This window comes from Larus michahellis, chromosome 3 (assembly GCF_964199755.1).
Source record: "Larus michahellis chromosome 3, bLarMic1.1, whole genome shotgun sequence".
NCBI lineage: Eukaryota > Metazoa > Chordata > Aves > Charadriiformes > Laridae > Larus > Larus michahellis.
In genome coordinates, this window is record NC_133898.1 from 70,252,139 (window position 1) to 70,279,431 (window position 27,293).

General features: G+C 42.2%; 1 protein-coding gene across 1 annotated transcript in view; it reads left to right on the plus strand.

Moving 5' to 3' along the window:
- Positions 1 to 806: 806 nt before the first annotated feature.
- MOXD1 (monooxygenase DBH like 1) overlaps positions 807 to 27,293 on the plus strand; it is a 53,455-nt gene continuing 26,968 nt past the window's right edge. The window contains exons 1-4 of the mRNA XM_074580699.1: positions 807 to 1,595; positions 13,353 to 13,499; positions 14,929 to 15,096; positions 15,223 to 15,306. Of these exons, the coding sequence (XP_074436800.1) occupies positions 1,323 to 1,595; positions 13,353 to 13,499; positions 14,929 to 15,096; positions 15,223 to 15,306 (672 nt within the window). The 5' untranslated portion in view covers positions 807 to 1,322. The remainder of the gene's footprint in view (positions 1,596 to 13,352; positions 13,500 to 14,928; positions 15,097 to 15,222; positions 15,307 to 27,293) is intronic.

Consider the following 27,293-nt stretch of genomic DNA (forward strand, 5'->3'; position numbering starts at 1 on the left):
TATTTTTCTCTCATTTCTTACGATGTTTTAGGTGAAAGTAATTTTTGGTGCTTGTAATTTTTTAAGCATTTTCTTTTCTAGAAGTTATTTTGTAGTTTGATGTATTCCTCACATCACAGTAGGTGGTGATGTTCTGGAAGCCCCAGTGATATTTGTGAAATATTTTCATGCAAAAACCTAAAAAGGAAGCATTACTAATTTCCCTTAGGTACTAGTTCGATTGGTTTTCATGGAATTAAAGTATAATTTCTGTTCAGTGCCGGGCTTTTTTTTTTGTTTTGTTTTGTTTTTGTTTTGTTTTGGTTTTTTTTTGTTTTGTTTTGTTTTAACATGAACAAAGCACAATTCAAACAGCAGAACTTCATCTTAAAACTGATTTCATATTGTTTGGGTCTTTCAAGGGCCAATATGACTTCTGGTGGTCCACGACCTTCCTTTTCCTTTTGGGTGCTATGCTATTTTTTTCTTTCCCTCCAGATTTGCAGGGGGCTGGGGGAACATGGCTGCAAAAACACCTTTCAGATCTCAACGTTCCCGCCGAAATGGCGGTGGGGTTGGCGGTGCGCGGGTGGGAAGCGGGTGCAGCTTCCCTTAGGGGAGCGTCGGGGACCGCATGGCCAGGCTGGTGGCACCGGGGACGGGTGCGGGGGTGTCAAGGGACACGGGTGGGGCTTCGAGCTGTGCTTTTGGAGCCGCCTCGGTGCAAATGACTCGGGGGGAGGGAGGCGTTTTCCACTTAAGAGAGTAAAAATAACTCTCCCGACAGGGGACCTCCTGCTTAGCCATCCCTCCGCGGCACCGCGCTCGCTCCCACACGAAGCGAAGAAGCGGCGGAGAGCTGGAAAGCGCTCGTTTGCCTCCGGGCTCCCTCCCGCCGGCTTCTCCCAGTGGAGCTAAACCTCCCGTGGGGCCGGGGTGGTGGTGTGGGGGGGTGGTCCCCAGCGAGCAGCGGGGCAGCCCCGTCCGCCGCCTCCTCTCCGCTTCCCCCCATCAGGAGGAGGATTTTCCCTCCTTAACGCCAACACCCGGGAAGCCTCGGCGGCAGCCCGGCAGCGGCGGCGAGCGCGGGGCAGGTGCCGCCGGCTCGGCGGGGGCTCGGCCCGGCCCCGACGGGCGTCGCAAGGCGGGGGGGCACCGGGGGGTCGGCCGCCAACGGCGGGACGGGGCGGGGAGCGAACAAAGCGTCCCCGACGGGGCCGGCCGGCACGGTGCCGCCCGCAGCGGGGGCGGGGTGACCGGGCCACCCGGCCCCCCCTTCTCCACACACACACAGAGACACGCACACGCAGAGACACAAGCGGCCGCCGGTGCGCGGCGGGAGGATGCGGAGGCTGCGCCCCTGGGCGCTGGTGCTGGGCGGGCTGCTGTGTGCCGCCGCCGCCGCCGGTCCGCCGCCGCGGAGCTACCCGCACAGCGCGGTGCTGGACGGCGCGGCCGCGTACCGCCTGCTCTGGGGCCGGCGCGGCAGCTCCCTCGCCTTCCGCCTGGAGGTGCGCACCCGCGGCTACGTGGGCTTCGGGCTCTCGGCCAGCGGCGGCATGGCCTCGGCCGACATCGTGGTGGGGGGCGTGGAGAGGGGACAGCCCTACCTGCAGGTAAGGCCCGGCGCTGCCGGCACCCCCCTCCTGCCCCGCGTCCCGGGGCCTCTTTGCCCCCCCACCTTCCCCCCCTGCCGTCTCTTTCTCGGGACGCCCCTCTTTCCCTGCCCCTCTTTCGTTTGCAGCCTCTTCGCCCCCCATCTCCGTACCTCTTTGCTTCTTCCTCACAGCTTTTTGGTTATCCCTATTGTTGTGCGTCCCTCTCCCCCCCAGAGGAGCTACTCCTTTTCCTACTCCTTTTCGGTCCGCTCCCTGCCAACCTTCCCTCTAAACTTCTACGTGGGTTTCGTCAAAGGTGTCAGGTTTCCTTCCTCTTTATCCAGAAAATGCAACAGCCCTTTTCTCTCTCTTTGGGCACTCTCTCCCTGCCGGACCTCTTTGCCTGGACCCGAGGAGGAGAGGGGAGGGATGGCAGAGCCTCTCCCGCCGAGATGCGGCACCTTTTCCCTCACTCAGCCGTAGCGCATCGGTGCAACCAACAAGTGACAGAGCGCGGCCGTCCTGGTGCCGCCTGAGCTTCCTCTCTGTAATCCCACTGGCATGAGGGCACAATCCCACCAGCTTCCCAGCCTGCTGATGTCCTCATCCGCTGGGGCACAACCGGTGCTGCTCCTGCCCTTGGTGTTCCTTCTCTCCTCACCTGGAGCTGTTTTGACCCAGATATTGAAAAGGACTTACAGAGAAACCACTGGGGCCCCTGGTACTTGTCCTTGGTCTGGTAAAGCAACCTCAGAGGAGCCCAACTTTATTGCCATAATTCCCTAGGTATGTTTCTGTAATTGTATAGATAGTGCCAGGGCTACGGCTGGGAACAGGAGTGTGGGACGTAGGCTCCGCTGGTGCTTCCAGTGAAGCATCCCCTTCAGGAGGCACCAGTGGCTGGTGGGGTAGGAGCCATGAGAGGGGGAGGGACCCATACCTTCGGTTCCTTCTCAGTGACCTGAGATCCATCGTGGATGAATTGTTCCGGGGCTGGGGGAGCTGGGACACCTTGTCCCATGGGTGAGTGAAAGGGGAATCAGGCCCGACATGACACCTTGTCGCCCCCAGTTGCCTGAATAATAACTTTTAGAAAGGCAATTTAAGAGCAGAGTAACTCCCAGTTGTTAGAGTAAGGTCTAGGAGAAGTTGTCTGTCTTTTCTTCATTGTGTTAGAGCTAGTTGATCTTTAAAGCTGCTGCTTAAATGTTGATAGCTTTTTCTTTCAGAATATGGATTTTTATTAACATTTCTTCATAAGAAAACTAAGTGCTTAATATGCTTTCCCTACTACTTGTCAAGATTTTATAAAACCAAAACCTTTACAGAAAAAGGGAGCTTTTAGCATAAATATTTCCTTTTGTTTCTATTAGTTTGCTACATGAAGTTTTGGCAAATGGTTGTCTTATCTCAGTTCAGACTGATGATTTTCAGAATATTCTTTTCTCCATATTTCAAAATGAAGATCATTTTTCCAAAAACCTCAGTCTAAATAAAAAACTACTAATAAAAACGCCCTATTTTGGTCATGGAGCAATGAGCTCTTAGCTCACAGAATGTAAAGCTTTCTGGAGCCTTACACTTCAGAAGATACACCTATTAATCATTAAAAGAAACCCACACTTTGTGCTTGGTTAGTTCATAGATACTGTTAAAGCAAGCCTTTTAGAAAGGCATCCAAACCTAGTGTAAAGACATCCAGGATCCATCACTTCCCTTGATAGTTTCTGGCAATGGCGAGTCTGTGCTTTTCCTGATTTCCAGTATTAGTTTGGGTTCAGATTCCAGCTATGTATTTTCTCTACTATATTAAAAACTACACCCTCCAACCCCCTTCCCCCACATCCCACCTCCATATAGTTATTTATATGCTGTAATCAAGTCACTCATTTTTCTTTTGCATAAAATGAATAAATCGAGCTCTTTAAGCATCCCACTGCAGGACATTTTCCCCAGCACTAAAAGCACTTTTGTGGCTCTTCTCAGCACCCCTCGCCGCTTTCCAGCATCCTTTAAAAATGGCCCCATACAAATTCCATTCTTCTTCAAAGATTTTATTCACTCGCACACCATGACAAATACAACCGAGACAGAAGAGGGGAGGACTTTAGCAATTGCCTCCTGTTACAGAACACCTGATATTTTTCCTGAAACACTAATTTAGCACATAAACATCTGCTATGCTAAGTGCTATGCGTTATTTTGTTGCACTTTTGAGTAGGTAAAGCACAGAAGAAGCACTTCTGTTAAGCTTGCTTTTAACGTGAGGTTTTCTCCATCCCCATTCCTTCTTCAGTTCTAGGCAGCAAAGTTTCCTTTTAAACTGGACTGAGGTCTTTTAAAAAGTTGCTCGGTTAAAATATTTCTGTACTTGCACCAACAAGGAAAGGCCAGAAACAAAGACGATGAAGAAACAAAATTTTTCCAAAGGCTTTTTCTGGCCAGCGAGCAGGGATTGCTACAAAATGAATAACTTGTTCTAGAATGCTATTTCAATAATATCTAATTCTTCCCTTTACTGGACACACAACTACAGTTAATATTTTAAAAACACGTTCTGTGTGAAGTGTATATCATCATAATTTACATTATTTACTGCTGAAAAAGAATTTTTCATAGATAGTAACCTTGAAAGTATGTGGTTTTATGCCTAGCTGCACTCTATTAAATATGTACACCCTATAATGAAAGAACTTACTTTTCTTTTTGGTTTTAGAAATATGTTTTTATTCCATGATCATCAGTCGGAAAATGTGCATCGTGGTCTAAACCCTTAGAAGGGTCATTTTTTGGTTTCTTTGAAAGTTTTGAGATGCTTGTTAGTGGCCTGATTTTCAGAAGATGTTCTGAAACACCTTTATAGCCTTTCAAGTGGGCATTGAAATTGCTAGTCTCTTGGGAGAATTTAGCCTCTTTTTCCCCCCTAAATTCTCTCTTCTCCTTTAAAAATAGAAAGTGTTCCCGGAGAATAGAGTCCTCTTGTGGGAGCAAATATGTAAATGTAGTTAGACTACAGCTGGTAAAGGTAAAAGCAGATACTCCTTATTCAGTGGAAGATCCATGTATCAAGGTAAAGGAAAACTTCCAGACAGTTTTCAGAGAAGAGAGAAAACGCTTCCTCTGGCATTTATTCTTCATCTTCTCAGAGCAAGCAGATGCTGTTCCCACCGTCAGCAGGCAATACTTGTCTTCAAAAAATCTGGTGACCCAAAGTTCTGGATACCTGAGATTGTGTTTTACTTTCTCAGTTTTTGGATGTCTCCTGAACTTGGGTGTAACGCGTTATTTGTTTTGGTGTGCTTTTCCGTTGCTTGAGCTGTATTTAAGCTAAAAGAGTGTCTGGCATAAGTAAAGGCTAAATTGATTTGAAAGTCTGAGGTTTAGTTCTCTCTAAATATATCAAGGTGAAAAGTGTTGTGATGTCGTGAGTGAAGAAGAACAAACTTTCATGGTGTACCAGAGTAGTTTTTTGGCGAGCATTTGAATGATCGGAGAATTATACATTTACTATCACAGAGTCACAGAATGACAGAATGGTTTGGGTTGGAAGGGACCTTAAAGATCATCTAGTTTCAACCCCCCTGTCCTGGGCAGGGACACCTCCCACCAGACCAGGCTGCTCAAAGCCCCATCCAGCCTGGCCTTGACTATCCTAACGTTTCAGAAGTTCGGGACTTGGAATGGGAACCTAGACATATTTTGGGAGGATGTAGAGGACATGGCATGAGTGCATATATACATACATGCGTAGTTTTATGTTGTTGTGAGGGAGGCACCTCTACCAAGCGAAGAAAAACAGGGAGATTGGGAAACAAATTATTCTTGCATGTTCCTGAGAGCCCTGTGTTGACTGAGGAGCAGATTATGTGAGGTGTGGGTGAGCGTGTTTGAGAACAAGAAGATAGCAATGGAGGCTGGTGTTGGAAAGCTGGGAGCTGCCTTTGTCTCTACAGGGAGGGGGTGGACTTGGAAGGAGAGTTCATATTTAGCAAAACGTTACCTTGAAATATTGCCATGGTCACTTGCAGCATGTGTTACTCTTCATAAAAGTGCTTGGGGCAGCCTTAGCTTTTGCATCTAATTTTCTTTTGTGTCATCCCCCCCCCCCCGCTTTTGTTTTTTTTTTTAAACGCATCTCTTTTGTGCTTATGAATTGACACAGCATGCATTTTCATGCTAGACCCATGCCTTTTCCTTGGTCTCCACCCCTGTCTGGAATTGTGCATCCCCACCCACAGCACGTAGCTGCTGAGAGCCCCATTTTGGGGAGAGTAATCCTCCTTGATGAATGCCTATTTTGTGCAAGTTATACAAGAGGGTTGCATTGTTAGAATCTTCTGTTGAACTTGCACAAAAATAGTCCCTACTCAGGGTGAATAGGGACTGTGTGTCACTAAAAAGTACTTTATTATTCATTACAGCCTTTCTTGTTAACTGTCACCCAAACTAAAGAATATCTGTTATCAAATGTATCCCATAGAGTTAGCTTAATTGCTCATAGGGAAGTACTTGGAAGAGATTTTAAAGGACAGAAAACAGTGAGCATTCTCTGTACTTAACGATATGCTGCTTTTAAGTGCACTCATGCCAACAGCAACAAAAGAAGTGTTTAGAAAACAACTTGAAAGGCACCAAGAGGGAGATGCAAAGTGAGTGCCACACTGACATATCTCAGTTGGTGCTTTGTTGGAGGTATTTCGTGCCTTCGGGCGTTGGGGCAAAATCTCCAGATGACTAATGAGTCCCTCTTGGCTTCCATGTGGGGCATAAAGAGACACTCCAGTGTACATCTCCACCAGCTGGGTGCTTTGTTGTTCCCTTTCAGAGGTACAATAGTTAGGACAAGGAAGCAACAGTTGGTGAACAAAAGATGAGAAGAATTCCGTAGCTCTTGTATTTTGCAGGCTCTTGGGGGCTGTTTTGCAAGGGGTTTTTTGTTCTTTATGGTATTTTTCCTGTCTTTTTCTTGATTTTGGAAACACCAAGAAAATGAAACTTTCTTAAACCTCCCCAAAAATAAGTACCTGGGGCAGGATGGAAATGTAGCCACCATGAGTGATGCAAAGGCTTAAAATAATGGGGGAATGTTTCAATTCTCAGTATAAACAAGTATTTTAGAAGTAGGAGAGGGAAGAGGGGAGATTTTCTAAGGCGCACCCAGAAATTTTGGGAGCAAGTATCACTAATAGTTGTGCTTGAAAAATCCCTTAAGTGTTTTTAAAACTTCCTCATAATTGAGGTAATTAAAGTAATTAAAACAAGAAAACTTGTACTCGTTAAATGTGGCTCCTGTGTAAGGAATGCTCCTTGTGATAAAGTACAGTTGTGAGATTGGATCATGCAGTATCTCCTACTTCCAGCTTTTCCTTCCCTTAAAACACTTTGCTACATGTTTTGTCTAGTCTGTTTGTGTTAGGACAGCCTTTAATCTAGCTTTATAGCTTCTGATATAACTGTAGCATAACCTCTTAAATCAACATTTACTCTCGATGTAAAGACTTGGATAAGTCATTGGGACTCTGATGCAAAGTCAAATTATCCATGCCGATAAGGGACGTCTTATTTCACCTTCTAACTGCTCGTGCTTCTTACACCTCTGTGTTGGTAAGTTAGAGAGCTCTCCACACCTCAGTGTTTTCCGTTTGTGTGTGGAGAAAGCGGTATTTTTATATCTCCCAGGACTGCCATGGAAACCAAGGGGTGTCACAGCTGGCTGTAGGCTACCGGGGAGCTGCAGCAGGCAGCATTTAACTAGATATAAGAAATACACCGAAGTGTTTTTAAATGACTTACAGTTTGATGGGGAAAGACACATCTCTAAGTAAATAGATGTGTTTCATGTGTAAAAATTACGCACTCTCTTTTTGCAAATATATGTACATGTCCACACGCACACACATGCATTATCTGTTTCTGTAAATGAACAAGAGGAAGATGTGTGCCTTTGTGTATATGTTTAAAATACAGACACACCCACAATTATTCGCTACAGATGAAAATTTTCTGTCATTGTCAAAGTTAGTAGTAGACCTGGAGTAAATAAGCCACATCTACTCCAGTGTAATTCAGCTTAATTGGAATTGTACCAGGAATTGCACAGCTTCTCGGAACTCCCTGTGGGCGTGAGGTCCAGGTTTCCTAGCAAGGACTGAATCACTTCATACTAATCTGCTGCGTAGGTAAAAAATAAAATAAATAAATCAGTAAATTAATTGTGAACAGGCTACTCGGAGGGCAGCAGCTGAACTTAGTGATCTCGGTTACTTTAGGAGCTTCTTGCGACTTGATTGCTGTTGCTATACCCTTTCTGTGGATATTTTTTTAATTTGGGGCCAATCCTAAGGCTGGATCAGTCAACTGGAATGCTCTCAAGGTGTTCTTATACAGAGCAGTGATGCTTTCAGGCCCCTGCTTCGTGTTAGGTTTCTGTGGGTGGGCTCTGCTTTTGCCTAACATAAGAGCGTAGTAAGATCTTTGCCTGAAACTCAAGCTGAAATTTATTTGAGGTTGCAAAAAAGTTTGGTTTGCTTATTTGTAAACTCATGCTCTGTTTGCTTCTTGCCAAATACAATGTAAAACCAGCTTCTTTTTGGTGGTAACATCCAGTGTGTGCTGGAACCATGAGCAGCAGGATTCCATCTAAATTAAATGCAACAATAAAAAAGAGAAACGTTAACCACAGTTATTTTTCTGGAAACCCAGAAAGGCAGAGCTTGGTGCTTATTTCAAACAAATGTTTTGGTCAGTTCTTTTGCATCCTGTAGCAATTTATCCATCCTATTTATACTCAAGATAGGTCCTCTCCTGTGCCAGCTTTCATCTTGGTTACAGTTTCCCGATTCCTTTGCCAAATTTTTTTTCAGCCCTGGTCTTACACATCAGTTTGGGTAGTCTGGGGATGTTCGGGACTCCATGGGTTGGCTAAACACCGTAGGTGAGGACTAGTTGCAACACGGCTTGGTTTTCCCTCATTTCCCGTCCCTGGCTTGTCCCCTTTACTGGCTTGTAAGTGTTAAATCACTGCTGAAGTGGCAGCATCTCCTGCTTAGGGAAGGGCAGGGTGTATAAATCCTGGCGGCAGAGCTGCTCCCAAGCCGAGCCCACAGAGCGATGGCTGGATGGGGCCGCAGTTTGAGACTTATGTTACGCTCCTTGAGGTTGAAAGGTGCTGTATATTATTTGGGATGGGAAATGGATATCATAAACAAAACAATCTTGTATATTGTGAAGATCTGGGGAGGGAGTCCCATAAACACCTGTTCAGGCCTGCGACGACAGCTGGTGGTGCTTTTGGGGTCAGGCTTCCCTCTGCAGCTGTGCTTACATTCTCCAAGGATAAAACAGCCTCTTCTCACATCCTTAAGAAATTACTCTCCCCGACTGTTTGTAGAGCAGCAATCAGAAACCATATACGCTGCAGAACATTTTTTTTTTTTTTAAGAAAGAGAGAGGTTAATGGGACCTGAAAAACATATAACATGATCGGCTTCACATCTGGAAAAGAACATCTTTTGTGCTGTCAGGAGGATTTTTCATTTTCCATATGTTGTTTCAACTTCTAGTTAATGCGAGGAAGGAGATACCTAATTATTTGATGGATTGCATAACTTAGTCTGGAGTTTAAAATGCCAGTTTATGCAATATAATCAAAGGGAGTGCAGAAACTTTAAATGTTTTGAATGTAAACAGTTTACATAAGCAAATTTTGAAATAAAAATAGCATCTTTGTTATTATGCAGCATGACCAATAACACTTGTGGAAATTTGTTTTAAACCCTTACTATTTAAATAACAAAAATAAGATGTTCTTACTAGAAAAAATATAGTCATTTCACCCTTATTTTCTCTTACTGTAACTGCTTACGCTTCTGTGAAATTGATGTGAAACTGTAAGAAAGCAAAGAACCTGGACGCACGTGTCAAATCAATACACAAATCCATGCTTTCAGGTTTCTGCTGTGAGTGTTTCAGAAATTCAATTTTAAGGGCTTGATAGTTATTGCAGATCACTGCTGGGATTCCATGAAATGCTGGGGGAATTGTGTCAGTATAATCTATCCTACAAAAGACACACGTTTTCTAGATAACTGTACAGGATGTCAAAACCAAATCTGTGTAAGAGAGGTTGCCACATTAGAGCCTTTTCCTCCCTGGTGGGAGAGATAAGCTGTTCTAATATGAGGCACATCTCAGACCATCTGCGATGGATATTGAAGCACTGTAATTCTGTTGAAAATGTTACACTCCCTTCTCTACAGAATTGAATGTGCGAAACTTGTGAATTTAGATGAGTTCTGTGTTATGGTAGTCTGGCCCTGAGAGAGTTTTGAACTGTATTTAGATGTCCTCAGTTCAGCTGGAGCCCAGACGCCGAGCGTCCCTTCTCTGGCTGCTGGTGGATCCATCCTCTGTGCTGTCCTTTGGCCTTATAAGTCACTTTTCAAAGGCCTTCAGAGGTACGCAGCTTTCTCCTTTAACTAGACACAAGGACTTAAATGGAGAGTAAGCTGTTCAAATGTGGTGGTTTTGATTGCGTCTGTGCCATAGGAGCAGGACTTTCATTTATTCTTATTTTTCTACTCTGCGCGGAAGCACAGGAGATGTATAAAGATACAGACATATATCTATAACTAACTTTTTCTTACTTTTCCAAGATGCTGCTGAAAAGAATATGGCATCACAGTTTGCCAGTGTGTCTTCACTTTTGATAACTTCCTTTTGTTCTTTACGTTGTGTACAGAAGCAAGTGTCTTAAAGGCTTTTAAGCTCTGATTGGTAAATCGAGCAGTGTCCACGGAGTTTGACTTAAATCTTTGTGAACAGAAAGACATCAGTATGTTTCCTTGGCAATGTGGTCTTATTTTGTTTTCAAAGTGGTAAACAATCCTTTTTCATGTGAGACGTTGAGCAATCAAATTCTGAGACGTTCAGAAATTTTTTGATGTATTATTTTTGTATTTCATTTTTGTGATGAACGTCTGGATAATTTTCAACAAAGGAAATAAAAATAGTAATAGAAGCAGTTGGTTAACTCCTAAATAGCTCCTGGCAAGCGTACTCACACTTGATTCCTCTAGGGCAGTCCCACTGCACTCAGTGGAGTTGCAGGATTTTGGGAATAAATGGACATCTCTCCGTCTTCCTGGGTACTACATAAATTTGCTTCCCAGGTATTCTCAGCACCCCGATATTCAAAGACTGTTTCAAGGTGGCGTGTATCAGGCAGAGAAAGTAAGCAGAGGCGAGGAATTCATTACTTCGCAGAAATTTTCACATGGGAAAGATTAACGTTCGTCGGTCAGATTAGCATCTGCCCACAAAATAATTTAAGGTGAGTCACGGAACGAGGTGCTGTTCAGTGTCGACTGCAGGGGCAGGCAGCGAGCACCCAACGCAGCGCTCCCAACCCAGGTCTGCTCCCACAGGGAGCAGCGTGGTCCTCTCCTGGGGGACCTTACCACCCTGCCCAAAGCGTTCCCTGGCAGCCACAAAACGAGCCCCTCGCAGTGAGCCAGGGCTGTGACCTGTCTTTGTCTTCCAGGCGAGTGAAATAATTGCACTGACAAACACGTTATCAAGGCACATCTGAGCTAATACCGTAATTACACAACTTCTTTGAGTTATTTTTGCGTACTCCCCGCAGGCTCATGGAAGTCAGGGCTATATCACAAGAGGTTTTTTTTTTGGTTACAGCTGTGTCCTCTGGACTTGCTAAGAAATGGTGAAGTTCTTTCAAACCAGCAAATACACCCCTAAATCCGCTTCACATTTCTGAGCTTTCCTTCACAGCAGTTTCAGGTAAAGACTTTCAACCTGTTCACATGAGGAGAAGCTGTTCTTGAATTTCTGTTCCTCAACAATTCAGTGTGTGAGTGCTTATTCTAATCCCCCAATTTAAAGTAACATTTCAGCAGAGATGTCACACTGTAATAAAAGCGGATGTTCACAAGGTTACATTTCTTGTCCAGACAAGCCCTTACTATTTTTAAGATGGAAGTGGAGATTCCATAGAGGAGTGTTTTCGGAGCAGGGATGGTATTGCGTATAGATTGTCAGTGTCTCTTTCCAAGCTCTGACAGAGGGTAAAAGTGGAGCTTTTTGATCCCATAAAGTACCCATCTTCGAGTACCATCCCAGAACAGGCCCATTATTTCCCTTTGGAAAAGCAAATCCAAAATTCTTTCTGTAAACAAACTTAACTCATCAGTTCCCTTTCTTTCAGCATACAAATTCAGGTCCCAGGCCCCTCTTTTGCTCTTTTTGGTCGTTATTTTTCCATGTGTGTATTCTTTCAGTATGCGCTCATTCATTTGTAGTCATGAGAAGTGCTGACAGGAAAAGAAGGACTCTTTTTGGTACCTTTCAAAATTTTTGAAATTTAGATTTGTTCCAGAACTGAAAAAATCCAAACTGTTTCAGTAGTTTTGGCAAGATAGAATGAAATCTGAATATTGTCCTACTGATAAAAAAGGGTCAGCTTTCTACACTTGTCTTCATTGACACTGCGTCGTGACTGAGATAATTTTATACAAATTTTCATCGAAATTAATAAACCTTAATGAAATGTTTGGGCACGCAGTTATTTGTACATCTATAAAAGGCAGACCAGTGTGTGAACTCTGACTGGTGTGCTTGTGGTCTCTGGCACACACACACAGGTTTCTAGGCTGGGGTTAATTTTAAGATTACAGCTCCTGAATGATCCTTTAGTGAATTAATAAGGTATCAGCTACTTTTACCGGTATCAAGATACTTGGACATAACATTTTATAATTTTTCAGCTTGGTTACCTCCACTTTAACAAAAGGGAAAAGCTAGAAATCTCTCTAAGAGTGAATGGTGGTCCAAATAGCTGCAGAACTGAACACCTTCAAGGAACAGCCAGCGCTGCACTATTCTGCAAGGGTGCCGCACGATTAATGGTGTCTGCCTGGAGCCTGTTCGGCATGAGAAATACATCTATTAGTTAAAAGCCCTCTTTCCCATCCCAAACCGGGCAGAAACAGCCTGCACCTCAAAGGAGGGTGACCGGAGGAGGTGCAGGGGAGGCGGTGGCCATCCCTTGCCAGGTGGCCGGGGTGGGAGCGGAGGGAGGGCCGGGTCCCAGCTGCTCGGGGCCGCAGGAATTCGGGGTGAGGAGGTTAATGACCCGGCATCGCCGCCGCCGCCGCTCCTCCATTGCACCGTGCCTCTGCTGAACCCCAGTCGGGGAGCGTCTTTCTTACAAACAGCTTGACACCCTCCCCCCCCAAATAATCCCCCCCAACCTAACCCCAACCCAGCACCTTTTGTGTGAACTGAGCACTTTCCGTGCTGGTTAAGCCGCAGGGTTTCTGGTGCTAGTGGGTGCGCATTCAAGAGGTTTGCTTTCTGTGGGCAAGGAGAAAAGAAAGGAAAAGTTGTGCTGATGTGAATATTGAGTGAAATTCGCTCTCTCTGTCATTCCCCCCGAAGTTCACGACGCCCCCGTCAGGATAAATTGGGCTTCTTGGTCGTTGACTACAGCTGATATTTCTGCAGTTATGTACAGGCAGCATGTTGTTGAAGTTGCTCAAGACATTCTTTGAGCTGCTTATCAAGGAGATTTGCTTTCCTGAAGACTTTTAATCAAAAAAAAGTTCAGTGACACCTCAAATTTATCATTTGATGCAAACCTATGATACCTCAATATTTTACATAAAGATATATTTTAGGAGGATTCAGTATTGTTCATAAATTTTTATTTTTTAATTTAATATTAGTTTTTAATAATGGCCCACCTTTTATTTTCGACAGGATTATTTTACAGATGAAAACAGAGTACTTAAAAAGGACCCTCAACAGGATTACCATCTGGAATATGCCATGGAAAACAGCACACATACCATATTGGCTTTTAGCAGAGAACTGCACACTTGTGATACAAATGACAAAAGCATAACGGTAAGATGCTCTGCCTCTATGTAGTGAGATGATGTAATTAATGCAGCCCAAATGTATACGTGGTTATGAAGTTGGTTATTGAAATCTCATTTTAGTAAAAGGACAGAATTAGAGAAATTCACTTTCCAAAACGTCTCTTAGGTCAACTTAAATTAACCATGTAGTTCTTGTGCTAGTTCTATTAAGCTCTTATATTTTAATTTCAGCTTTCTTTGTCCTTCTACTTTAATGCGTTATGTTCTCTAATTTCTAACACACCAAGTGAACACAGGATTGAAACAGGTACTTCTGGGCCATCAAGTCCCATATCCCATAGTTACAATCATTCGAGAGATGCCAACATGAGAAACATTTTTTAGGTCTTACACTAACTTGTAGTTGATCTTAAAGACAGACTTCTAAAAAACATTGGAGCATATATATTTATAGTATATTTTTGGTTTTATTTCTTTATTCAAAATAAAGAAGTTGAAGAGTTTTATGATAAAACTCTTTCCATGCTGAAATATACTTTTCATGGTAAATGCTCCTTTTGCCCTAGGGACTGCCGTGCTGTTTCCTAAGCATAATTTTAAATTATATGAAGTTGATGGCTTTTGTATTGGAAATGACAGATAGGTTAGAGAGGTTTGCAAAGCTTTCTGTGCTCTGGTTTGTTTTGGAAGCATTACCGTAGCAGTTCAACACTATTTTCATTATTTGTGTTTTCACAATATACACAATAATAACAACATGAGGAGCTGAAAGATGCAGGAAGCAAACCACAGCTGTGCAAACCACGAGAGTTCCAGGCAGTCAATGGATCTATGGTTTTCGCACCTGCTCAAAATTGTCTCAGTATAATTTAACATTCTGGGACACTTCAGGATTTATTAGATTATTTTGTCTCAAGGGTGATTATTACAATTGAAGAATGGTTTACAGAGAATTGTTCTGTGCTGTGGCTGTACATTGATGTTTAAGATGCAAATCTGTTCTGTAATTGAATGTCTGTCTTCCCTAGCATGTGAGGACAGCAGTTCACAGAAGGTATTCACATCTTTGCAGAGCTGAGCCTGGGAACTGTTTTGGGAGGAAACCTGTTTGCTGGCCAAATGAGTGGCATCTCTAGAAAAAAACTGTTTGATGTGTTTAGTTGGTTACCTCTTTATGAGTCTGTTCTGCTATTTGCAGATGTGATTTAAATCTGGGGCGTTAATGAAGGAATCTATCAGAGAGAGATTAAACTTCTGCAGATCTGCAATGAACCCTATGAGTATAAAACGTTAATAATTTTAAAAGCAGTAGGTGACTGCTCCTCTGGTATACATTGTCATTGTTCAGATACAGCAGTACCTACATCATAGTGATCTTAGGAATTATGTGAATAATGCAAGGAAGATCTTGTTGCTATTCCTTATGGGTTTTTTGGTTGTTTTCTTTTTTTCAGGAGAGCACAGTGCGAGTTATATGGGCCTACCACCACAAAGACATGGGAGAAGCAGGTCAAAATTACCATGGGTCTAATCGTGGTACAAAAAGTCTACGTTTACTGAATCCTGAGAAAGAAGAAGTCTCATCTGCCTCTTTGCCATACTTTGACTTGAGAAACAAAGACGTAAGTTACTCCGGGTTTTGGGTGTATGTGGAGATGGGGATAAGGTGACAGCCAAGGCTTTGGGCTTACGCGACAGGGTAACGTGACTTTTATAATATCATATTCTTGCCCTTTTTATTAAGACAGGTGCCTGTACCAGACAAGGATACAACATACTGGTGCCAAATGTTTAAGATTCCTGTACAACATGAAAAGCATCATGTGACAAAGGTGAGCGATTCTAACTAAGCAAATTTAGAGGGGCACAGTAACGATTACTCTTCACAGCAGTTCTTACACTTTCAAAATTTGCTTCACTGCTTACTGGAGTGAAAACAAGGCCTTGTGTCTGTCTTCACAAACGTGGGTCAAGTGTGTGTGTGCCCAGGACCTGACTCTGGTGTGCCCTGACAACCAGCACGTGCAGTGACAGGGTTCCTTTCTTCCTCTTCTCCTACGTCCTCTCCCTCTCTCAAGAAAATGAGGTTGAAAATTATTTCTGTCCATAAAAATTTTTCGCAAAGACTAAATAAAATTGTCTAAACTTGATGTTCCGTCAAGTTTCTACTTTTATATAAGAATGTCATGAATTTCTTTTAACAGAGGGTAATTTTAGATTAAAAAATAATTAAATGTTGACGTTTGTTAAAATGATGAAGTTTGTTGTTCTTTGATTCCAATCACCTGTGATGACCACAGTGGAGTTCTGCCGCGTTACATCACGTGAGCACAGACTTCATTATCTTCAGCTGCCTAAAAGCCAAGTGTTATGAAAAAAGAGACGGATGTTGTAATTTAAAATAAATGAAAAAGTGTAAACATCTACACAAGGTTCAGCAAGATCCAAGGTGATTTCAAAACCCACGTGCATAAACATGTTTTTCTATAATACGTTTTCTAACTTTCAGTTTGGAACTGAAAGCTTAAGAGTGCTGGGAGAAAGGCGGTTCTCATATTCCTTCCCAGAAGCAATATACTGAAGACCCCCTAAAAGAACAATTTTTTACTATTGTTTTAGACTGCTTAAGATAGCACTGTGAGATAGCTCTGGCTCTCATTTTTATAGTTCCTTTAACCCATTAGTGCTTTTAAGTATACAATTCTGTCCATTTTTTTTTTATTGTCAGTCATATTTCTCCAATGCATTCAGTAAGACTGAAATTTTAAATTAACTCAGAGAACTTAACGTGATTCCCAGTGTAAGTCTGAGAGATACATACAGTTATTATGAAATATTGTGGGTTTCTGCACTTTATCAGAATGAACAATCGCAAGGTCCAAATTTCTGCCTTCAGGTACTTGATCTTTAATCACATTTGAAATTTGTGACAGCTACTTGCACAAATCTGTATTACAAGCAGAATTTGCTTGTAATACCGTAACATATGTTCAGGATTCCTAGCTTTCTGCTTTCAAGTGAGAGAGCTTCAAAATGGTACTATCAGAATCATGCTTTCCTTGTTAAATTTGGTGAAAGTTGTAGGCACATGCTGTTCTGCTAAAAAACCCTCTTGCACTATTTACTATTTATATTTTCTGAATTTATTTTTAAACTGCACATAAAGTTACCCGTTTTAAAAAAAATTGTGGTTGGCTGAAGCTCAAACATGATTTTCCCTCAGAAATACAGGGACTAATTTTTCAGAATAGTTTTATAGTCTTTATTTTTATGATGATGTATAAAAATATCATAACGTCAGAAATCATATTACAAAGTCAGAAATTTATTTGTTTTTTATAAAGTTAAAGATTAGAGAAGACTCCTCAGTGATTTTCCACCTTCAGAAAAGCAAACAAATTTCATCTTGTCACTTAGAAAGTATTTAGAGAAAGGAAAGTGATTACAGAGAGTGAGAAGAATTATGTAGGAACACTTCCTTAGCATTTCTTTTCAGGGGCACAGCTTATATTTTTATATGGGTGACTTTTGTAGGTGACACACAGGGTTGTTGTGGAATTGTATCTCTGCACTCTTGCAAACTGATTAAACATTTCCTAAAGCCTACTGATGCACAAGGAATGGGGCTTACAGCTACTCAGGAGGACATTAGCTCTGCAAACAAAGATTGAATTTCACAAAGGGGAGGACGGATGAATTGTTTGGCCTGATCAAACTGTCTGTGTTAGTTAAATACTTATGTAGATGTTGATTCTGGATTGCTTCTCTAGCACCATTTTCATATAAACCTACATATCTCATTTTTACAGACAGAAAAAAAAGTAGTTTAGAAAATGGTACAAATTCATCTCTGGTATAATTCAGTCTACTTAAGTAGTGTACATGTGAGCTGACTTTGGCCATTTCTGTCCTCCTGTGTGATTTTGTGGCGCACTGAAGTGCAGTTGAGCTTTGAGCTCTTGTCGGACAATGTGTGCCATCACCTCCATGGAAGTGTGTGCTTAGCTGTGCGTATGTGTAAATCTGCTGGTGGGCTGGAGTCTCAAGTAAGTGCAACAGCCGCAGGAAGACATTTTTTCATACTGTTCAGCTGTTCTCTATCATTCCTGTCTTCCTGAAAATTGCCCTGAGCATTTTAAAATAATGTATTTTTTAAAACATCAGTTTCATCAGGGAAGCACAATATTTTAATGAAGGGAAGCATGAAAAAATTAGACCTATCATTAAAGGTAGAGGCTAACACTTTCAATCATCTCTGGTTAACGAATGCCAGATTCTGAATACAGATTCTGAATTAAACAGAATTTTTTAACTTCCATTGACCATGCATTATTTTAAAAAAGAATATATGCTGTCACGCAGAACATCTTCAAAACACTTACAAATATATTTTGTAAATACAATCCAGTGGTGCAACAGCTGGGTGATTGATAACACTTGGTCTTAGGGTGCATCTGCAGTAGTGTTACAGTTTGGCTGAGAAGCATGCTTCTGAAGTGAATCTTCAAGTTATTCTTGGTTATTTCGGTGTTGTTACTGCCATGGAGCAGTCGTGGAGCTCGTGAACTGAATCCCTTTGGGTATAACTCAACAGGAGGGTGTGTGCCAGGAGCACAACAGAAGTTGCCTGGGTGGCAATGGGACAACATTTGTACAAATAAAACATTTCTGATGGCGGGCAGTGAGGATGTCCACAAGACATCCTTTTCCTCTTTTGCACTTTTTCTTCTCAAGGAAAAAAATGTCCCCCAAACTGAATGACTCTCTGGGCAAGGAGAAGCTTTTTTTGCAGATGTCCCAATATGCTGCCATTGCCTTCTGGGTAGCTCAGGCACGGTCCTCCACCTGATTGCCTGCATGAGCAAAGCTGTTGATTTGAAGTGAATTAAAGGGCTTGTTTGGGTAGCAGTTGCGAGGCCTGGGTTCTTCTGTTAGCACAAGATAAAGAAATAACAGCATAAGAGAGCTCAAAATCAGTTGAAGGTATAATTATGTAAGGTCTTATGTCTTTTCTTTCTCTTTACATAATATTCATGCTACTTTCCAAGAACCTCAGGTAATGAGAAACAGCATATTTTCATTGACTGTTCTTGATCAAGCTGTGCTACATGACATGTAAATTGTGCAAGAGATAAGATTGTAATCTTGTGTTCATCTCATAGGTAGAATAAGGACATGGATAAGCAATTTCTCCTTATGCTGCATTTACTGATGGAGAACACCCAGCCAGGTTTAGGGCTTCTCTGTTTAATCTTCCTTTGTTTCATATCTCTTGCAACTTCTTCCCTAGAGAAGCGATTGTGTTTTCCTACGTGTCCCTACAATGCCTTCTGTTACGAGATCTTCTCTGATGCCTCTGGGAACTCCTGGAGAAATAATTCATAATAACATTGTGCCTGCTAAGAAATAAAACAAAATAAGATGATTTCTCGACAGCTGGGCATAATAGTGATAAGAGTTATCCAGATTACAACCAATACCAGGCACCGAGTTGTTTTTGTGACCCTCATGGAATACATCACTCTTCAGCTTCAGGCAGCGGGGACTGCTTGAAAATTTATTAAACTTCTACAGGTTTTCCTTCCCCTGTGTTTTTTTTGTCATCAGAACCAATTATCAGGGTAACAGATAAATTTTAAAAATAGCAGTATGCAGAAGAGACGAAAGGGGTTGCTTGGAGGCAACCGTCTTTCTTCAAGTCAGCCGTTCGCAGGATGTCTCCGCAGTGGTCCTGGGGCCATGGGCCCTGGCTGCTCTTTGTGTGGGAGAGGGCACATCACCGCCAGTCTGCAAAATCCTCCTGCAGCTACATGTGCATTGGCCTGTTTCGCTGCTTCGAGCTTCACGCTGCCTCAGGCTTACTACCCTACAGGGGTTTTTACTTTTCTCACACACGGAAGTTAGCCGGGAGCTTTCTCAGAAGTAGCTTTCTTAGAAAAAAAGCATTCCACTTATTAGCCCAGACATTCTGGAGATGGGTTTAAGGTTATTTCTTGCTAGAATCTTTTGCAGTGCTCTGCAAATACCATTATTTTGACGTAGTTTTGAATGTGCCTCTTACTTGCACCCTCAAAGAAAGTCCTCTGGTTTCACCGACTGCACCTGGGGTAGGATGTCCTCTCCAGCAGGTCCTCTCAGAGGGAGGGAGGGAAGGAGCCGCCGGTGGAGCAGACACACAGCCATGTCCATGCACCGACCTCTGCGAGAAAAGGTTTCTGTCTCCCTGCAGAAGGGCAGCTCCCGGGGTGTGGAGAGCCCTTGCAGGCAGAGTCCCTCTGCTCCAGGGCTGGGAGCGGGGGCTTTCAGGGGGAGAGGGAGGAGCAGGCACTGACAAGGGGAGTCCCTGCATCATCCTCCCTCTTGTAAACCACCCGTTTTAAAAGTCTCTTCCTTATTTCTCTTTCGGTTTATCAAAAAAAAGTTATTCAGTGGCAGCACACTGGAGCTTCTGAGATCCTTTAATTCTCCTACCATCCAGATGTCTGATTTTCATGATTTTCTATGTGTGTGCTGACACGTCTCGCTCTACTTTGACAGTTTTTAAGGCTATTTGTTGGTGATTGGTTTTTTCTGCCTATTTGCTGAATTTATTTTTTGCTTACTGTCAGTTGGTGTCATGCATATGTTTACCAACAGCATGAAAGTGGAAATTTGTTTCACATTCGTGGGAAATACTTCCCTGTATTTTGGTAAATGCAGCTTTTGCTGTAATTTCAAAGCCTGTCTTTGCTTCTCTTTCTACTTGTGGTTCTACAGATACAACATTTTTATTACTGTCTTTAGCTTAGCTTTCAATACTTCCTGTCTTCTGTTTGTTTAATTTAATTGTATTGCTTATTAATATAACTGCGTCTGGTAAAGATTCATTACTTCGGCTTCACATTAACTGCAGGTCTCCCATGCGCTCCCCTGTTATTTTCCGCCACAATTAGAAAACCTTAAAATACGGTATTTCCTCTAGTGTCTCTAGATTTTCTGTGGATCCTTTATACCTGTGGTCTCCTGACAAATTGTTTAATGCTGTGTGTAAGCTTCTGAAAATTTACAGTATTTACTGGTGAAGGAATGGTATGTATATTCTACATGCCAGACGTGCCATAATCGATTCGTGTGAAGCTTTTCAGCTTCAGCGTATAACATGTCTGTGCTAGTTTCAACGCTTCATAAATTTTCCCTCTTTATTTTCTTTATTTCTTTGAAATATATTGTGTTTTCCTCAGGGAAGGTAGTTCTCCAGGCTTCAGTTGTAATAATCCCATAGACAAAAACATGTCAGACATTGAATTTCACTCTTAAGAGAAGGAAAAAAATAATTATGTAAAATAACAAATACGGTTGGGTCGTAGGGTCATTTAGCTGTATCTACGTGTCTTTTTTCTAAGAATTACTCATTTTCCTATAGACCCTAACTTTCTGGGTTTTTTTTGAAACTAGTATAGCCAGAGAAATACTGTCAGAAAGGCTGCGATGTGGCTGTGCTCAAGAGCATAAAATGCTTCAATTCTGTAAGAGAACTTTTTTAATGGGACACCCAGTTTTAGACGGCAGAAAGGAGGATCGTAGGTTGCATTTTGTAAGCTTATGAGAATGGAGAAGCAGGTTTAGTGCTGCTGAAAAGGGGAAGAAGCCCCATGCTGGGGATTAGACTATGTGGTCAAAAATTCAGTGTCTCTTAAGTGCACCTCATGCATACGAAATTAAACTCAGGCAACATATTGAAGACAGTAAATTAAAAACGACAAAGATGGGCTTCCTCTCATCTAACTTGACTTATCTCCAGGTCTGAGACTGCTGTTTAAATGACCTTACAGTGGCAGAAATACCCATTTGTATCATCCTGGAGGAGGTGTCTGAAATACATGAGCTCAGGCATCCCCTGTATGGTTCAATCTCTCCGTTGGCTGAAGAGAGAACCCAGATAACCAGCCTGTATTAGATATGTAGCTCTCAGCTGGATGAATCAGGGGACACGTGTCCCACCAAAATGGTCAGGGGACAGAAGAGATTGTGATAGGAGCAAAAATTGCAAATTAAAACTTTTTATTTTAAATTTGCCTTTAGGAAAAAATGTTTTTTCTCAACCATAAGCCTATGTAATTTTTTAGCACTCAATTTAGGATGCGACTAGGGAAAACAGGCCAAGCATATCACTAGAAAAAACCATAATTATTAAGCATTAACTGAGAAGCATTACACTGGGTATATTTTTATATAAGCACCAAAGTTTTCCATTGTTGATCTTAGAAAAGGGAGCCTCTTTTCAATTAAAGAAAGGCCTGTATTAGGGCACACCAGCAGCTGCTAGTTAATCTTCATGTTCAGTTTCAGAGCGATCTCTGATAAGGAAGTAAAAACTCCAAAAAAACTTGTTGCCAAGGGTAACTCTGCTTTTTGACAGTGGAATGCTTTAGTAATACCAAAGACCCCAGTGTGAAAATACAAAGGGACTCCAGTTTAAGAGACTGATTGATTGAAAGCCAGAAGGGCAGCCTGTGGCCTCCAGTACCTAAATGAGGGCACTGATTTTTAACTTGAGTGATACCAGACAGTAACTGCTTGTTGTTCTCTGGCTCGAACTTTTACATTTTGCTAAATGTGATAACTGTAGCAAATTGCATCATGCAGCCTGACATAAACAAATCTTCTGTGTTTTTGTGTGTGTTCCCCTGCAAAGCAATTTCAACCTCGGTAAATTAGATTGGCAACCAAACGATCATCTTATGCTGCAGAGCTTGCAAGCTATCTGCCCTTTGATCTGGAGGGCTGTCTCTTCAGTGCAAGCCTGAATTGGCCCATTAGGCTTCGCAGTGTTAAAGAATGATATAACTGAACTGGCTGGAAATTAAAAGTTTCCCAAGCAACTGTCTCGGGAAACAACACAAATACTGTCTTGCATATTCTGCTAAATTATTTCATATGTAAAATCATTTCTTATGTTATTTCACTCTGTGATCAAAGATGAAACTACATATGACCACACATTTTACTGTCACACCGAACTTCATATTTCTCATGGAACATATTCTTATTTTGCGGTAGTCTTATTTCACTTGCATACCTTTACAATAAGAATACTTAAACTATGCAGCTATTGCTGCATTATTTTTTTCGCACTGGTATGCAAAAATAATCTACTTCATTTCTGTCATCAGCAAACTTGCACATTTAGTGAATTTATTCCAGTTTCTTTGATTTTTCTTTTTTTTTTTAATTAAAACAACATCCATCCATTACAGCAATGTATTGACTATGCCAGCACATGGTTGGAAAATATGTATTTTATGTGATTTTCTGGTTAAATGAAAGTCAGAAGTTATGTAATTTCTGGTTACATACAAGTGTTAGATGACAGGAGTCTTAGCTTAAAATATGACCAATGGTGAACATGGAGAAAGGGAGGGTACAATTTCTGTGAAGCGCTCTGAGTTTTACCTCCCAATTCTGAGACGATATGTTAGGTCATCTTCAGGAGAGGACTGCTATTAGAATCATAGAATCATAGAATCATTTAGGCTGGAAAAGACCCTCGGGATCATCGAGTCCAACCATCAACCCCACTCTACGAAGTTCTCCCCTACAGCATATCCCCCAACACCACATCTAAACGAGTCTTAAATTTGATAAACCCCATTTTGTCTTGTACCACGTCTTTGTTTCTTCTTCCTCGTCTTTAGCTTTGTGTATGGTTTTAGAGTAAGCCTGTGACTAGGTAGTGCACTGAAAAGAAAATTGTGCCTAGGAATTGTCTGCAGCCAACCAATCTACACTTCTTATCATAGCAGGCAACAAAATATTTCAGAGTAGAATTGTGCCTTAGATGAGCAATTATAAAGCATCTTCTGTGCAAATATCAGAACAGCAGGTTCATAGGTGGTAAAATTTGACTTGATGGAGTTTGCGCAGTGTGAGGTGAGTGTCTGGGTGGATCACAGAACAGATCTACCTTGGTCCTACTAGCATTTTGGCATTGCTTCTTAAGATCAACTTTCTAATTCAGGCAAGTCACATATTAGCAACATCTTAAGCAAATTTGCTATAGGACCACATTTAATTCCTCCAATGTAATTTAGATGGAGAAGAAATTTAATTTCCAATCTAACTATTCAAAGTGTTTCTCTTCAGTACCCACCTCTCACTCTGCAACCCTAGCATTAGCTACTGGGGTTAGTTTTCAGAGAATAATGTTAGGATACCTTCTCCATCTCTGCTTCTGCTTGTGATCCGCAGTAGTCACAGCTATGTCCAGAGCACAGATCCATTGACTCCTGGGGGCAAAATAGAAAGAACATTAATAACAGTGGGAAAATAGACAGACAACAGACAATACCACTCCACCACATCCACACATAGCATACATGACATCAAAATCCACACAGATGACAACTGAACTACAGGCAGATTGTGAATACTTTCGCTTTGCAACAAGACTGAAGTGAAGTTTTACCTGGTATGAAAATAATTTACATCTTGGATCTAACTAAAATACACAAAAAAAAGTGCAAACCCAAAACACCATAACCTGAGAAAACAGAAGTATCTAATCATCAGTCTTCACTGGCAACCTCCCTCCCCACACCTTTTGAGTGGATGAACCACAAGGCAGGGACAGGGGGAGCAAAGTCCCTCCCACTCTAAGAGAAGATCAGGTTTGTGACCAACTGAGGAACCTGAACGTACAGAAGTCTATGGGACTTGATGGGATGCATCCCAGAGTCCTGAAAGAATTGGCTCTTGTAGTTGCCAAGCCACTCTCCATGATATTTGAAAAGTTGTGGCAGTCAGGTGAAGACCCCAGTGACTGGAAAAAGGTAAACATTGCACACACTTTTAAAAAGGGTAGAAAGGAGGACTCTGGGATCTACGGACCTGTCAGCCTCACCTCTGTGCCTGGGAAGATCATGGAACAGATCTTCCTTGAAGCTATGCTAAGACACATGGAGGACAGGGAGGTGATTCGAGACAGCCAGCATGGCCTCACCAAGGGCAAGTCCTGCCTGACCAACCTAGTGGCCTTCTATGATGGAGTAACTACATCAGTGGGCAAGGGAAAAGCTATAGATATCATCTCTCTGGAGTTCTGTAAGGCCTTTGACGTGGTCCCCCATAACATGCTTCGCTCTAAATTGGTGAGATATGGATTTGATGCGTGGATGGTTGGATGGTTACATCCAGAGGGTGGTGGTCAATGGCTCAATGTCCAGATGGAGATTGGTGACAAGTGGTGTCCCTTGGGGGTCCGTATTGAGACCAGTACTGTTCAATATCTTCATCAATGACATAGACAGTGGGATCAAGTGCATCCAGCAAGTTTACAGACGACACCAAGCTGAGTGCTGCGGCTAACGCCTGAGGGACGGGATGCCACCCAGAGTGACCTGGACAGGCTGGAGAAGTGGGCCCATGTGAACCTCATGAGGTTCAACAAGGCCAAGTGCAAGGTCCTGCACTTGGGTTGGGGCAACCCTCGGTATCAGTACAGGCTGGGGGATGAAGGGTTTTAGAGCAGCACTGCCAAGGAGGACTTGGGGCTACTGGTCAATGAAAAGCTGGACATGAGCTGACAACATGTGCTCACAGCTCATAAGGCCAACCACATCCTGGGCTGCATCAAAAGAAGCATGGCCAGCAGGTCGAGGGAGTTGATTCTGCCCCTCTACTCGTGAGACCCCCGCTGGAGAACTGCATCCAGCTCTGGGACCCTCAGCACAAGAAGGAGATGGACCTGTTAGAGCAGGTCCAGAGGAGGGCCACAAAAATGATCAGAGGGCTGGAGCACCTCTCCTATGAGGACAGGCTGAGGGAGTTGGGGTTGTTCAGCCTGGAGAAGAAAAGGCTCCAGAGGGACCTTATAGCAGCCTTCCTGTACTTAAAGGGGTCCTACAGGAAAGATGGGGACAAACTTTTTACCAGGGCCTGTTGTGCTAAGACAAGGGATAATGCTTTTAAAGTAAAAGAGGGTAGAATTTGACTAGATATATGGAAGAAAGTTTTTACGAGGGTGGTGAAACACTGTCACAGGTTGCCCAGAGAGGTGGTAGATGTGCCATCCCTGGAAACATTCAAGGTCAGGTTGGACGGGGCTCTGAGCAACCTGGTCTAGTTGAAGATGTCCCTGCTTATTGGAGAGGGGGTTGGACTAGATGACCTTTAAAAGTCCCTTCCAACCCAAACTATTTTATGAATGCCTAAGGTCTTTCTTGTTTGTGTTCCCTTTTGGTAGTCCTTCACAGAAGTCAGCATTTCCTTGTCAGAAAACACATTTCCTAACAGTTACCCCAGCGTGTGCAAAGCAAGAAGCAGACACCCTGTAAATTCTCACGCACTCTGTCTTCGGGCAAAGCTGCGTGTTCACTCCCAAGCAGGAGGAGAAAAATTATAATGTTATTATGCTACGCGATCAAAGGGAACATTTTGCAGTTGTACAATAGAATTAAAACCTCTTCCATTGCCATCTCAAAGAAACAGATAGACTAGATAGACATCACTCTGCATGAATGGTTATTTCATGAACAAAAGGAAGTACCTGCATTGACTTTATTATTTATACTATTCAAATTATATGTTCCTCTTGAATGTATATAAACTCTTTATAGACAGCCCTTTTTGGCTTTAGATCTGAAACATATTTGGTTACATATTACTTTATTATTATATTATTTTCACAAGAAAGTAATGATGTTGCTGATTAATTGCCGATTAATTCTGCTTGGTGTGTGTCAATTGTGCTGAGAGTCTATGGCCGTACCGAATACCACAACCACTCTGTCGGTGTTTCTGCTACTTAGGAGTGCAATAAGTGTATTGCCAGGAAGCGTAACCAAATGAAACATGTTTTTTCTTGACCTGAGCTCTTTATCAGATTGCTCCTCAGGGTTATACTTTTTTACTGTTACTAAATGCCTTATCTTAAATCTTCAGACACACCTCAGGCAGAAACAATGTTTTATGAATATTTCTTTGAGGTACACTTCTTGTGGATTTAGTCTAAATTACTGCATGCCTTTAAAGTCTGAAACTCTTTATGAAGGGTAGATTAATTAGGAATAACAATTTAGGAATGGACGTGATGGCAGAGAGAACAAGAAGCCTTAAACCTATCGCCAGTTCTCATTTTTAAACTTTGGTGTTATTGGTTATTTTGTCGTTTGGTTCCTCTTTCCTAATTAAAATATTCAAGTTGTTCTGCACACTGAACTATAGAAATTCCGGACGTTCAATGTAATCATTAGCAGTAGTTTGTGGAGATGGAAAAATTTGTGTGAATTTAGAGATACGGCCTGCCCTCCAAGCCAACAGCATTGCAACAGTAGCTTTTACCTGAAAGTACGTGTTCTTTTCCAGTAAAAATTCTACAGCCTAAAGTGGAGGTGTGGTAATTACTTCTTAATGCGGTATACTAATAAAACTTTAATAAGAGCCTTCATTGAACAACGCAGTCACTGAGTAAACAAATGCTTTCTTCTTTAGGCCAAGAACAGGAAATATCTGTGCTTTGAATAAGGGTTTCCATTCATGTGGTAAGGACTTTTTCTCCACAGTGATGTTAGAATTTTGGTTTTGCATTTTAAAGTATACCCAAAACCAGTTAAACCCAAATGCCAACCATATATCTTAAATAAATAAATAAATAAATGTCAGCACTGTCATTTCAATTTGGGATTATGTCCTGTATTTGAATCTCACTTTGAAAAAAAAAGTCCTCTACACACATTAAGGACAAATCATGCAAATTTAAATGCCTGAAGTTGTATGGAACCTCTATTTTTGGTCTGGAAAATTTCCATCCTAGAAGGAAACCTTACCTAATCGTATTATGAGA